Source organism: Astyanax mexicanus, chromosome 4 (genome assembly GCF_023375975.1).
Source record: "Astyanax mexicanus isolate ESR-SI-001 chromosome 4, AstMex3_surface, whole genome shotgun sequence".
Taxonomy (NCBI): domain Eukaryota; kingdom Metazoa; phylum Chordata; class Actinopteri; order Characiformes; family Acestrorhamphidae; genus Astyanax; species Astyanax mexicanus.
In genome coordinates, this window is record NC_064411.1 from 34,925,553 (window position 1) to 34,940,628 (window position 15,076).

At 38.5% G+C, this 15,076-nt stretch overlaps 1 protein-coding gene across 11 annotated transcripts in view; it reads right to left on the bottom strand.

The window, feature by feature from the left end:
• Window positions 1-15,076, bottom strand: part of si:ch211-207d6.2 (sickle tail protein homolog) — a 119,675-nt gene that overhangs the window by 60,284 nt on the left and 44,315 nt on the right. For 10 of the 11 annotated variants that reach the window (XM_049478487.1, XM_049478486.1, XM_049478488.1 and 7 more), the window contains exon 2: window positions 10,675-10,925. In XM_049478487.1, the coding sequence (XP_049334444.1) occupies window positions 10,675-10,925 (251 nt within the window). Of the gene's footprint in view, window positions 1-5,257; window positions 5,360-10,674; window positions 10,926-15,076 lie in introns of those variants that run through there. The other variant, XM_049478490.1, reaches the window with a different exon arrangement.

Sequence of the window (15,076 nt, forward strand, 5' to 3'; positions counted from 1 at the left end):
TCTGATCTCTCTATTATGGATTGTACAGTACTGTCTATAGCTGTATTTGAACACTAGTGCCTCTTATGGTTCCAGCATGCAGAAACACAGCAAACTCAGCAAAACTATGTAGAAACACCTCCTTCTCTTAGTGCATCATACAAATAGAGATAACTTATTATAGTTATCACTTTATGCAAATTATGCATAATACAGATACAAGCATGTAAAAGCTAACCTTAAGCTATCTGTAGCCTAATTTTTGGGGCTGTCAGCTGTGAGGAGAGACTGAAAGCAGCTGGAGAAGGAGTCTCCCACAGGCGGAAGATGCTAAACGTGCTAGATGCTATCTCTGCGCAGGTGTCGGTGCACTAAGGTTTACCTCGCCACTCACGCGTTACGAAACCCTGTGAAACATATGAAAGAGAAGAATAGCCTTGATTGTCTTAGCTGAACTAAACTTCACATCAAACCTAGCAGAGATTTATTACCCATGTCAGATGGTTCAATTCACTGCAGGCATTACAACAGTCTTTTACTGCTGTGGCTAATAAAACAAAGAATTAAGAAAACAGGTCCCGCAAGCCAACAAAAAGGCAAGCTGAGTAAACTGGCATTTTTCAAATTTAAGTCAATAATTAGCATTGCTAATTGAGTTATGCTAGGAAAAATGTATCTACACAGCTAGTTCCAGTTAGCAAGCTGCAGCCTGAAGATGAAGAACCAGTTTAACTTTGGATTAAAGAATTAAGTACATGACAAATAAACATATTTTAGCATTCAGACACACTAAGAGTGGAAATGCAACACTGCAGTGTAGCATTAAAGTATTAGTGTAGCGTCAGTAACATGTTAGCTTATTGCTAGTGTGTTTGTATGGAGCTAATATTTAAGCTCGTTTTTCAAGCGTTTGGTTACGAGACCATAATGATATATGTTAAAGATACACCAAAATGATTATTAGTACAGCATAATTAACATGTTAGGTTTTGGCTAGTTTCTTGGTTTGTAGCTAGCTTGTTGTAGCTTTTGTGACAAATATAGTTCCTTTATCATGTTACTGCATCATATTACTGCATTTTTCATTTTAAGGATGTGCCAGAATGATAATAAGTGTAGCTTAGCAAAAAAATGATAGCTTGTGGCTAGTTCCCTGTTTTGGAGCTATTCTTTTATCTTGTGGTTAGGACACTATGAAGCACAGAATGTGTGGAAAAATACTGTTTCTTTATTATGTTAAAACTGCATTGTATATTTTAAGGATACACCAAAATGATTTTTAGCGTAAATAAAATGTTAGCTTGTGGCTAGTTTGTTGGTTTAGACCTAATGTTTTAGCTAGCTTGTTGTTGAAGGTTAGGAGACTTTAAAGCCATATTTTATAAAGCCATATTTTGTGGAAAAATACTGTTTTATTATTATGTTAAACTAAATTATACATTTTAGGGAGGCAACAAAATGATTATTAGTATAGGACAAAAAATAAATTATATATATATATATATATATATATATATATATATATTAGGGGTGTCACGATCTCGATATTTTATCGAAATCGAATCGAAATGAGGTCACGATCTCGAGTATCGAAGTCAAAAAGAGGATCGACAATCCCTCCCGCGCGCGCTACGCAAATAGCGCAGCGCGCTACGCAAATGGCGCGGCACCAACACAGCGCATCCTATTCATTTAAATAGAGATAGCCACTGCATGAGCGCAGTCGGCGGGAGTGTGATCACTGTTTTTATCTGTCCAACGGGGGAGGGGGGGGGCGGGGGTTGGGCGCGCAGGTTTTGTATCTGTATCTAACGGAGGGGTGGGTGCGCGCAGGTGAGAGCGTGTGAACTCGCTGAAATGCGTGTGTCAGTGTGACTTGAGAACACTGACTATAGATCACAGTGAGGTGGATTAAAAATCTTAAACTTATAATTGACTACACCTGCTTTCCATTGAATTAAAAAAACATATTTCTCTCAGATAAAGTAAACACAAGCGTGTTTTTGACTAAAATAAAAGCTTTTCAGGAGAGATATAAGTTATGTGTAAATATTTATAAGACAATAAGTTACCCACATCACTTATCTAACCAGCCTGTACTGATTTCTGCCCCCCAATAATGCTTTCAATAACCTCTTGTAACCCCTGGGAGCCAGGGGTTACACTCTAATAGCCTTTAATAGTCTTCAGTAGCCTTTAAAAGACTTACCTGGCGGCCTGGTGTGTCCACTAAACTCCGTAGTTATAAACATCCTGAGGTTAGCAGCGCGCTAACTGACCTGTTTATAATGTAATCCGAGCAGTGCCTCCGTGTCGGCTGTTCTAACCTGCTGCTGTTAGCTGCTTGGGCTGAAAGATGAACTGTAGTGAGCTGTATTATCCGGTTAGTGGGGTTAAAACCTTTATTTGTTTACAGAAACAGTAAAAACGGACTGGCTGAGCTCTGTAGCCCGTGGCTGGGCTGTACTGAAGTAGTGACTGAGTGAAGAGAGCGGGGCTTGTGCTGCTGCTGCAGCTCCGACTAGTGGTTGGATGAAGAACTGCAGCTTCATGTAATGAGCAGTTTCACCAGCCATCCACACACAGCTCTGATAAACTGCTTGTTTTAATAGTGCACACTGTTGCTACCAAAAAAAGTCACTAGATGGCATTACCATATATATCTTAATAAATAATAATAATAATATTTATAATATTTATAATAATAATAATAATAATAATAATAATAAATATATTATTTAAATTTTATGAGGCATAAAATAATAACAAGAAAAAAAAACAAGAAAATCGAGAATCGAATCGAATCGTGACCCTCAAATCGAAAATGAAATCGAATCGAGGATTTAGAGAATCGTGACACCCCTAATATATATATATATATATATATATATATATATGAGCTTGTCACATGTGTGTGTTTATTTGGAGCTAATGTTTTAGCTTTTGGTCGATTAAATCATTGGGAAAAAAACTGATTTTCTACCAAATATTGCCACTTTTTGGTTTACTGCAGAATTAATACAGCTGCCTGTGTATTTTTATCTTGTTATGCATGAATTGAAAACAATATAAAATCTATTTCTGAATTTGTCTGTCTCCTATACTGTAAGTTAATGAAATAGGTAGACACAAAAAGCGAAAAACTGTGAAAATACCTCAGAACTAGTGGAAATCGATTAACATTTAAAGATTCCAACGGAAGTAACTGGTGGCTACTGGCTTTCACTCATCATTAAACAACATGTAAGCTAATATGTTTGGTCAGGCAAGTGCTTTAAATGAAAAGCAGCGGGCTTCTGGGCAGCAGTCTGTACGGTTCACTGCACTCTCTAATCGCGGCTAGAGGAATGGCCAGGAGGCCATGGCTCATCTGTGCTGGGCCAGTGCCAGGCCTTTGAAAAGCCCGGACAGGCTAGAATAAATCATGCCTCCCCAGCCACGGTCCTGCCGGCTCTGGAGAATATTGGAAAATATGAAGTGCTGCACTCCCCCGGGAAGGGTGGGCTCCAATATCACTCTGTGCTTTGGGTTCCCAGTGAGCAAACATGAGAAAATGGACTGGCACCATGGGGTCTGAAGGAGTGGGAGTGAGGGGGGTGCTCAGGGGAGTTATTCTTGATGATTACACCACTATGTCTTGGCATTAGCCCTACGCTTTCAGACAGAAACCTCCTCGCTGTCTTCACAAAGAAGATTAGCCAGCAGAAACTTTCAACAGATCAGTGAAAAACACCAGCAGCATGGAATAGCATTAAATCAGTGCTGATCAGAAGGACCAAACCAATGCAGACAAGCATACAGTAGTATGGAACAGCACTAAACAAGTGTTTACTGATTCTAAACCATGTACAAACTTAAACTGAACAAAGTTAAACCTGCAGTGAGCATAGCTATTAGCCTGGGCCAAGATTACGCCAACACTTACCAGCCTGGACCAAGACCAAACCGTCATTAACCATCCCTGACAAGAGCGAAAAAAAAAGCTTGGGCCAAGACTAAACCAGCATAACTTAGAACTGACTAGCATTAAACCAACCTGGATCTAGACAAAACCAGTGAAGACAAACTTGGACCAAGACCAAACAAGTATAAACTAGCACTTATCAGCAGTAAGCCAGCATGTGCCACAACTAAACCAGCATAAACCATCATTTACCAGCGCCAAACCATCCTGGACTGAGATTAATCCAATACAAACCAAAACTAAACAAGCATAAGCCAGAACTGATAAGCACTACACCAGCCTGTACCAAATTAAATCAAATCTAGTTTAATTATATAGCGCTTTTAAAAACGAACAGGACAGAGAATCAGACAAAACATTGAACATACAATACAGAACCCTCAGTGAGCAATGGAGGCAAGGAAAGACTCCCCTAAAGCTAGAGGGGGAAGAACCCTTAGGAGCAACCAAGGCTCACATGTTCTATCATGGCTAATATATAAGGGGGACAATCATAAATTAATGTTAAAAAGTCAATATACATCCACATAGGTCTTTCAAAACAATAGGGCCAAGACTAAACCTAACAAGCAAATCAACCAAAACAAAACAAGCATAAACCAGCACTGACCAGCAACAAAACACACTGTACCAAGCTTTAACCAGCCTTAACAAACATAGACCAGGTCTAAACTAGTGCTAAACCAACCTGGACCAAAACTATACCAGCATAAACTAGCACTGACCAGAAGTAAACCAGCATGGACCAAAATTTAGAAAGTATAAACCAGAGCTGACCAGCCTTTAACTAACCAGGACCAAAATCAAACCAGCATTAACTAGCATGCTCAAATATTTAGTGGTTTATGCTGGATTTAGACAGCATGGTCTTCTCACAAAAGTTAACCACTCTTCTAGTATAAATCTAATTTAATTTCCCCTTTAGACTAGAGTCTACACATGGATCCAGTGTCTGTCCCCCAGTGAAAGGCACTTTCACACTTGAATAAGTCTTGTGTATGTTGGAGAACTTTTTAAGAGTTGTATAGGTAGAGGTTAACTAAAGAAACTGTCAGTAATTGTTTATATATAATCAACACTTGTTCCACCATTGTAACAAAGAATATATTTTAATTCTATAAAAGAACTGTTATATTAAAGTAAGTGTCAATCATATAAACGTACATCAGGCTCGTGCAACAATAATGCAATTCGCTATCGTGCATCAGATTAACACTAAACGGCAGCTCAGTGCAACTTTCCCCTTGTGCATCATCTACACCTTAACTTCATAAACTTCGTGAAATCCAGACTGATATAATAACTTCATCTTACCGCGCGAGACCTGCTGCAGTCCGGATAGATTCGCGTGCAAAACTAAATCCGCAGAGTCACGCGTTCATCCAAAACTCCAAACCGAACTAAACACACGCACGCACTTACCTGTAAAACCTGCTCAGTCCCTGCCTGCTCGCGCGCGCCTGCTCCCCACACTGTGTTTGAGTATATGTGTGTGTGTGTGTGTGTGTGTGTGTGTGCGCGTGCTGCTGCAGTAGGTGTGTATCTACACAGCCTCGTGCGTTCCCGCGCGCTCTGAAGTTGCTTGTAAACAGTGGAGAGAGAGAGAGAGAGAAGGGGCGCGCGCACTTCTAAAGGACATGATATCACAACGATCTGAACCTCTAATACACGGTTATTTAGTTAATATAATTACTTTATTAAGCATATAATTAAATTAATCAAGGAATGTTTTGTTATAAAATTATAAAATTAGACTGAAAGACAAACAAAACATAACATTTTATTTTTTTTGTGGTAAAAGCGCGCCGTCTTTTGGCGTAAGTGCGTCATTACACTTTAAATACATTACACTTTAAAAACAGTGGTCCCCCAACACAAATTAACCCAAACCCAACTGTGCTTCCATCCATCAAAATTAAGTGTCCTCCCTGCTCCCAGCCCACCTATGAGAGTCTTTACTGAGATAAAGTTGCTGTGTTATTGCTGGGAGACCAGTGCTTTAAAGGACATATACCCATATCTTATATTTGTTATGTATTTTTCTTGAGGCCGGTTTACCGCTTTTTTCGGACTATAGGGCACACCGGATTAATGAACATCTATTTTCTATTTTCATACAAATAGGCACATTATGCGACACTAGTAAGGAACAGAGGTGTCGCCATGTTATCTTTCTAATTCAGCCGGTCTCTCCGCTTGGTGGTGGTGGTGGGGTACCTTAAAGCTAAACTAAGTAAACAAAACTGTAATTCTAAAAAAAAAAAAAACATTTTCAAGAGCTGGATGTTAATCTACAAAGATTTCTCTCCTGAAAACCGTTAATCTTAGATTTCCAAATTTCCACAAAGGCAGTTCAGCAGCATTAGCATTAGTGGCTAACAGCTTGTGCTAATAAATGCCGCCTGACAGCGCTACACTGAGGAATCCTGAGTGTTTCAGTAAGCCAGGGCGATATTAGCCAGCATTTCGTTCCATGTAGCTTGTTTAAATGTGGTAAACGCACATGCTACAGTCTGATATACTGACTGCTGAACAGTGAAAGAGCTAGTGCTTCATGTGGTTAGCAACTAATGCTAATACTGCTCCAGCAGTGCTAGCTGGGTTTAAAAGCAGGCTACAGTCTGATATACTCCCCTCTGAACGGCAAAAGGGAATATTCCTCCACTGAAAAATAACTCCAATATTTTACGCATCAAACCTTGCATAAACAATTTGTTGAACAATACAGCATACAATTTTTTGAGATGTGGAGCAGGATAGCTGAGCAGGTTTAGCAGGTTTAGAGTTTGGAGCCACAATGCTAACAGACAAAGCAAGACTGTAGCAGACAAACAGGAAGAAAAGAGGTGTAGCAGAATAGAAAGCATTTGTTTTTGTCTAAGTAAAGGAGCTCTGAGTTCCAATCATATACAGCATATTATAGGCTAATGTAGATAGATATATCCATATCATTTAATATCAGAAACATTAAAATTGAATCTGTGTATTACTGTCTACATGCTTTTTTGCTTCACCTAACCAAACCCTGACTCCAATCGAAAAGTAATTTTTTTACATACTGCATGAGCTCAACACACCACAACCACTCATGTACACACATCACCAAAACCATAAAACAACCAATTCCAGGCACGTGCACCACTCAAGGTTATCCAAGCAAAAAAAGAGCCACTGGAAATGTCAGGGGGAAATAGTTATAAAATAGTTATAAAAATGTCATTTCCTGCAGTCCGTCAGGAGGAAACCATTAACACTGCATCACAGAGCACAGCAACACCACAAGAGCATGAGAATGCCATTAATCTAACATTAGCCTGTCTAATGAACTCATTCAGCTACTTCAAGTTACAACCTCTGCTTACACACATGTGCAAACGCACACAAACACAGCTACAAGTGCCTGTAGAGAAGTATTGTCAGAGGAATAGGACTTGACTCTCTGGAGCACATAAATATGAACATATTATAAATATTCATATTCCTGTTCTTATAGATTTTATTGTAGGGCAGGATGCGGCAATAGGTGGCCCGTGGGCCAGATGTGGCCCACAAGCATTAAACATCTGGCCCGTGAGGTTGTTTAAACTATGATGAACAAAAATATTTAAAAAAAAGAATAAAATGCTTCTCTGGCGAGCTCCCGTCTCTCTGTCGCGCTCTCGTCTGTTCTTGTTTTTCCGCCTGTTCTTGGGCTCCCTATCTCCTTATAAGGGTGTTTTTCCTGGCTGTGTCCCAATTCACAAGCTGGGGCAGCAATAGTGTATTAGACAGCGACCCTGATGACATGGGTTCGATCCCGCATGAGGAGCGATGTGTTTATTTTTTATTTTTTTATTTTTTCTTCGGTTTACTTGCTTTGAGATCAACTGTTCTGTAATTGGGTTCAACAACCTTCTGGGCTAGAGAAACACTAGTCTGTAGCACTCCATCTCATTACACGTGGCCCGCCAAGTAATGGCTTGAAAAATATCTGGCCCGCGGCAAAACGTTATTGCCAACCCCTGTTGTAGGGAGTTGTAGGGAGTGTTGATCATGCATCAAATAACATTTAACAAATTTTTAAATGAGAAAAGGTCTGGTGATGTAGCTGGCCATGGAAAAGCGTCTGTGTTCTCCAGGCAGAGCTTTTGAGATGGTAGCAATGTGGACGAGCATTGTCTTGTTGGAAAAGGTTCAAAAAGGTTGGGCTACTGATCGCAGGACCTCATTAAAGTAATGTTTGGCTGTCCAAGTGGCCTTAAGAATGCGTGGCACTGACTGTGATTTCCCCAAAAACAAATTCGTAGGTTGGTTGTCAAATGAGAAACTTTTCACTAAAGATGACCTGCTGCCTTTTTGAGCCATCTCATGACTATCTACTATGTTTCATTCCTGTCAGAACAAAGAATGACCAAAAAGTACACCACAGTAAAGTCTGCAAGTTTATTTACAATGAACCATAGTTCATTCAACTAACAGCGCTAGGAACAACATGTCAGTTAGTTCCTGTGTTATTTGTGGAAATAACACATTAGTGTTTTATGCTTTGCCCAGTAATTCAGAGCTAAGGAACAAATTTGTCTATGGAACACCACCAGCAAACAACTAAGATAGGTAGGTGGGTTTTTACTTTCCGTACCTGGATTACCCATCTCTGTGTGTTTACATAGGTTGACATAGGATCTCCGGTGGATTTCACGTTCTACAGACTTTAAGACTAGATCAGTAGCTGAACTGCACTTAGCAGGGCATTACACATGCTACAACCCCTGGCAAAAAGTATGGAATCACCAGTCTTGGATGAGCACTCCTTCAGACATTTCATTCTGTAAAACAAACTCTGATCAAAAACATGATACAATAATAAGGTCATTCCAAAGTGCAACTTGTTGGCTTTCAGGAACACTCAAAGAAATGAAGAAAAAACATTGTGGAAGTCAGTGAATGTTACTTTTATTGACCAACCACAGGGAAAAAAATATGGAATCACTCAATTCTGAGGAAAAAAGTATGGAATCACTCAAATTGAAGGTAGAAAATAAGAACACACCCAGTCAATTTCCTTTCCCTAAATGGACACCTGCCTCAGATTAGATCTGCTCGTTAGTCTGCAGTTAAAAACACCTGCAGTCATGACACCTTGGAGGGCTGCTGGACGAATTAGAGTGGCAAGAACCATGGCTCCAACAAGAGAAATGTCTCTTGAAACAAAAGAGAGGATTGTGAAACTTCTTGAAGAAGGTAACTCTTCACGCATGGTTGCTAAAGATGTGGGCTGTTCACAGTCAGCTGTATCCAAGATATGGACCAAATACAAACAGCATGGAATGGTTGTTAAAGCCAAGCGTACTGGTAGACCGAGAAAGACATCAAAGCGTCAAGCCAAGCAACTTAAGGCCATTTGTCTTGAAAACCGAAAAAGTACAACTAAACAGATGAAGCATAAATGGGAAGAAGCTGGAGCCAATGTATGTGACCGAACCGTAAGAAATCGCCTAAAGGAAATGGGATTTCAATACAGGAAAGCTAAAAGAAAACCATCATTGACACCTAAACATAAAAGAACAAGACTGCAGTGGGCTAAGGAGAGGCAATCATGGACTGTGGATGACTGGATGAAAGTTATCTTCAGTGATGAGTCAAGAATCTGCATTGGACAAGGTGATGATGCTGGAACTTTTGTTTGGTGCCGTTCCAGTGAGATTTATGAAGAGGCCTGCCTGAAGAAAACAACCAAATTTCCACAGTCCTTGATGATATGGGGCTGCATGTCAGGCAAAGGCACTGGGGAGATGACTGTGATTAATTCTTCTATCAATGCACAAGTTTACATTGAGATTTTGGACAGTTTTCTCATCCCTTCAATTGAACAGATGTTTGGAGATAATGAAATAATTTTCCAAGATGACAATGCATCGTGCCATAGGGCAAAAACAGTGAAGGCATTCCTTGGAGAAAGACACATTCAGTCGATGTCATGGCCTGCAAATAGTCCAGATCTCAACCCAATTGAAAACCTGTGGTGGAAATTGAAAAAAATGGTCCACAAGAAGGCTCCGACCTGCAAAGCTGATCTGGCAACTGCTATCAAAGAGAGTTGGGACCAAATTGATGCAGAATACTGTTTGTCACTCATCAAGTCCATGCCTCAGAGACTGAAAGCCGTTATAAAAGCCAAAGGTGGTGCAACTAAATACTAGTGATGTATTTTGAATCATCTTTTGTTTATCTGTTTTTCATGATTCCATACTTTTTTCCTCAGAATTGAGTGATTCCATATTTTTTTCCCTGTGGTTGGTCAATAAAAGTAACATTCACTGACTTCCACAATGTTTTTTCTTCATTTCTTTGAGTGTTCCTGAAAGCCAACAAGTTGCACTTTGGAATGACCTTATTATTGTATCATGTTTTTGATCAGAGTTTGTTTTACAGAATGAAATGTCTGAAGGAGTGCTCATCCAAGACTGGTGATTCCATACCTTTTGCCAGGGGTTGTATAAAGTAACATATGACATTGCAAAGACTGTTATATGTGTAGTGCTGTTAGAAAAAGGCGATATGTTTGCAACTTATGTATGAATCTTAATGAGCAAGAGCCAAAATCCTATTGTTTTTCCTCCCCCACTCCTTCACCGGACTAAAAAAACTTTATACCGGATCACCAGAGCACTTTTTTTTCACAAAAAAAACAGCTCACCTGGCATTCATTCATTCATACAAAACAATGGAATGAGACCTTTAAAAAAACATACCTGGTCCCGAAACCTCTCCTGGTGGCCCATGATGGAGGAGGCATGGTGGGGGTATTTCTGCTTCAGATGCTCCAGGAAGGCCTCCCTCCTGTGCTCCACGTTGGGTGGCTGCATGGCTCCTGTACGTCTGTGGGGTAACGTGCGGGGGGACCAGGGGTCTAGGTGCTCACTTTCTTCCCTGCTGCACTGCCTACTGTCCAGGCTTTCCGCATCCTCAGCAGAGCATAGCCTGTGCTCTCCTTTCTGTGGCTCTGCAATCATAAAAATAAAGAAAAACAGATGCAGGAAGGGAGTTTAGATAGAGATACGCACCAGGGGTGACCGCCCTCGGTTCAAGACCCGCAATTAATTTGTTTGATAAGCAATACAGACACAGTAATGACCATCTAAAGGGCTAGCCAGCTGCTGGACAGAGAAGCAATTAAGGGGCTCGGTGACCGGCAGGTCATTTATGTCTTATAAAGTGCTTCCTCACGGTGGGGTGGTTCTTTATTGGCATTGAGTACAATGAGTACAGTGGGCATACATAAAGAATTTGAAGCTTTGAATATATTCAGAACTTGTTATAAAAAGCTTTTGAGTCACAGAGACTACACTAAATACACAAACATCTTTAAATTGACTGGATTAATTGCACATTAATACAGTTTAGTATATTAAAAGTAATGGCATACATTTATTGGCTAAATGAAACAATAGCAGTTATGTTTCAGGTAGATACTGTACGTAAATGATTACAGGAGTGGTCTAAAACTTGCCACAAGAGGGCATCAAAGTGCTTAACACACTGTTCCACACTGTTCTTGCCTTTGGGTAATGTACCTCTTAGTGAGAGATAAACTACGTTGATGGCTAGACATGCCTCTACAATGCACTTGAAGTCTTTAAAAAGGGGCCACATTCAATCGTTATACAGTGTTATACAAGCGGTTTACAGGAGGTATTAGCATTGGCTGCTAACCACGGTAAGCGCTAGCTCTTTTGCCATTCAGAGGTGAGTATTATCGGCTTGTAGCCTGCTGCTAACCCCAGCTAGCACTGCTGGAGCAGTATTTGCATTAACCACTAACCATGCTAAGAACTAGCTCTTTCACCATTCAGAGATGAATATATTGGACTGTAGTCTGTATGTTTACTGTGTTAAAACAAGCTACGTGGGACAAACTGCTAGCTAATATCGCTCTGGCCCTAACCGCAGCTAGCTTTTGAGGCAATCTAAGCTTGCTGTAAATAAAAGGAAGCACTTTACTCACCCATATGAACAGTTTTCAAGAGAGAAATCTGTATAAATTAACATCCAGCTCTCGTTTTACTTTACATGAGTCTACTTCAATTTTCTTAAGAATTACACTTTTGTTTACTTAGCTTAGCTTTACAATTCTCTCCACCCAGAGGCAAGACCTTCTGAATTACAACCTGATTGTTGAAGCATTATCAACAGGTAAATAGGCGTTTATTGATAGAGCCACTTATAATCAGGTGCGCCTCATAGTGCGGAAAAAAAACGGTATGTGCAGTATATCCTGCAACCACAGCTTTCAGCTTTTATTTTTCAACAGGATAATGTTCGCCAACACACAGCAAGGGTTTTCAGAGTAGATTTACATTTTGACGCTAATATTGTAATCACTTACATATATCATCAATCCTTCGTCCTTCTTGATGTGTTATTTTTTTTACAATTAGCAAAGAGGTCTAGAAGTAATGCAACTACTTCTTACTATGTCTTATTGTGCAAGTTACAGCCAAGATATTGCCTCAGCTGTTGCTTTATTAGTCAAAGGGGAAGATTGAGAATGAACACACATTTATTTTCCTCTAATAAGCCATTCCTGAAGAACAAACAAGAGCACCCTGCTGATGTTGGGGCCGGAATACCAGAGCATATCTCTGTATATCAGACTGGTATGACGCCATTTAAACCTTGGTGTCCACTAATTACACCCACACACGCTCTGAGGCATTGTAATAACTCAGGAAATAACTTAAAGGACAAATAAGCAGTTGGGTACTTCCATATGTTTTCCATTAAGACATAAATATTACAAACAATAGAACATTTTTACAATAGTTATATGACACTGCAGGTGCAAAAACAAACGCCCATATTACCATCGCAGAACGATAATTTCAAAATGACATCACTTGTAAACTTTAGTTCATTTTTCTTTAATGAGATTTCCATCTTGTTTTATATTTAAACCCTGCAGCTATTGTAGAAATATAAATACATTTTAGTTGAAAACAAAGGGGTCAAATTTCGTCACAGCAAAAAGTCAAATGTTGAATTAACTCCTACAGAGTTGATTTCAACTCTTTTCCAGAGTTTATATAGCTGGTGGCTGTTTAAAAAGTGTCTCTGGCTGTCTAAAATTGAAAACAGTCAAAATACTGCGTGCACCAGAGGTACTAGCAACTATTAGCATTACTAGCATAGTCTTTTTACAGCCAAACTAAAGGAACAGCTCTGACATTAATGGTTTTCCACATCATATCTGGGATCACTGAATCATTTTAAACTTTTAGTTTCTAATCACCATCAGAAAGCCTGTTTTAAATGACTTTTTTATTAGTTTATCTTTTTTCTTATTTTATTTATATTTGTATTTATTTATTATTTATTTTTTTTATTTTTATTTATTTTATGTTTATTTATTATTACTTACTTTCTTAGTTCTATTATTCATTTAATCACTTTAACATTTTACTATTATCTATTTACTTATTTTATATGTAATACATTCTTTACTTTTTATGTTTTATGTTTTACATATATATTTTTATTAAAAGTTGATTTAAAATGAGTAGTTTTTTTATATTTGATGTTATAAATGCTCGGCAACATTGTAAATGAGGGTCATCCTTAATGTTTTCCCCAAGTGAAAATAAAGGTTGATTGATTGATTGATATCTCTGAATAGGGGGAACTTTACAAAGAAAAGGGGGGAAATGTTATGTTAATGTTTATGTTATGTTAATGTATGCTAAAGCAATGAGATTTAAATACAGTTCATTATTAGTCCAGTAATTATGATATGCCTACACAATGTTATAGACAGCTTAAAAAAATAACAGCAATAACAACGATACAACAATGGACAAAATTCTGTACTTTTTACACAACTGAAATATTTATTTCAATTTTAAAAAATAAAATACTGATAAATTGAGGCAAATTGGGCATGTAAAAAGACACTATACAGACAAGACCACCACAACAGCTCTACACTAATCTACAGTGCTCTGTTCTGTTCTGCCATTCGAGGGAGAGGTCAGCTTTAATTGCCTTTACTGAGTTTCTCACCACGGACTGTTTAGCAGTGGGAGACAGGCTGTCTGCTTGTTAGCGTAAATACCACTGTGTGCTCTATCTATAGCAGTTTTTCATCAGCAGATAGAGGAGTCTCTCTGGTATGTGCAATGATTAAACTATCGCACTATATCCTCTGAAACTATTAGTTTCTTGTAAGAGGAATTCAAGGAATAGCACAGTTTTCCTTTAGCCAATGCTAACTGTGGTAGGCTAGCTTCTGTAGCAGCAAGCAGTATGTTCCTAGAGGCTAGTTTTTTAGCATGTTAGCAAGTTTTCATTAGTCAAGTTAGCTACCAGGGTCATTCTAAGCTTAAATTCTGACATATTCTTCTAAATTAATCATGTAATTATTGCTACAAAACTAAAAGTACACTGCTAACATGGGAAAGCTAGTCATACTGTGTTCCCTTTACCTCAGAAGTGGGATGTCAGAACTGGAAATGTTCAAAATGTCCAAAAACAGTAAATAGTAAAGACATTTTATTTTAGTTTACCAGAATTGTTTTACCAGTTTTTTATGGTCAATTATCAATAAAATATGTATTCCATTTTTTTTTATATATTCCAGATTATCATTGTTAACATTGTCCCATGTTAGTGAGGCTAGTTGTGTAACAATAACAATTCATTATATGGTATTTTGCACATCCAAAGACAATATCCACAGATCTAGAAATAATACTGTGTGTAACACTGATTTTATCAGACACAAATAGATAGAAGTGAACATTTATTGTATAAAACTACAGTTTTTACTACTCTTGATGTGCTCCAGCCATCCCAGATTCTAATCTTCTGTTTGGTGAGACTGGGGTTGCCAGGTCCAACAAAAATCTCCAGCCCAAAGTCAGTCTAAAACCCGCCTTCAGAAGCTTAAACCAGCCCAAAATATGTCTGTCTCATGTTTAAAGCAAATGGCAAAACAACTATGAATATAAGCGATTTATAATAAGTATTGCTATTTTTCTTAAAGTCATCAATAATATTGAAATATTAGTGTTTATTTAGTTCTTTTATAACAGTTTTATATCCCAATCAACAGAAGATTTAACAGTAACATAATTAGCAAAAAAAAGAACTGAAGATTGA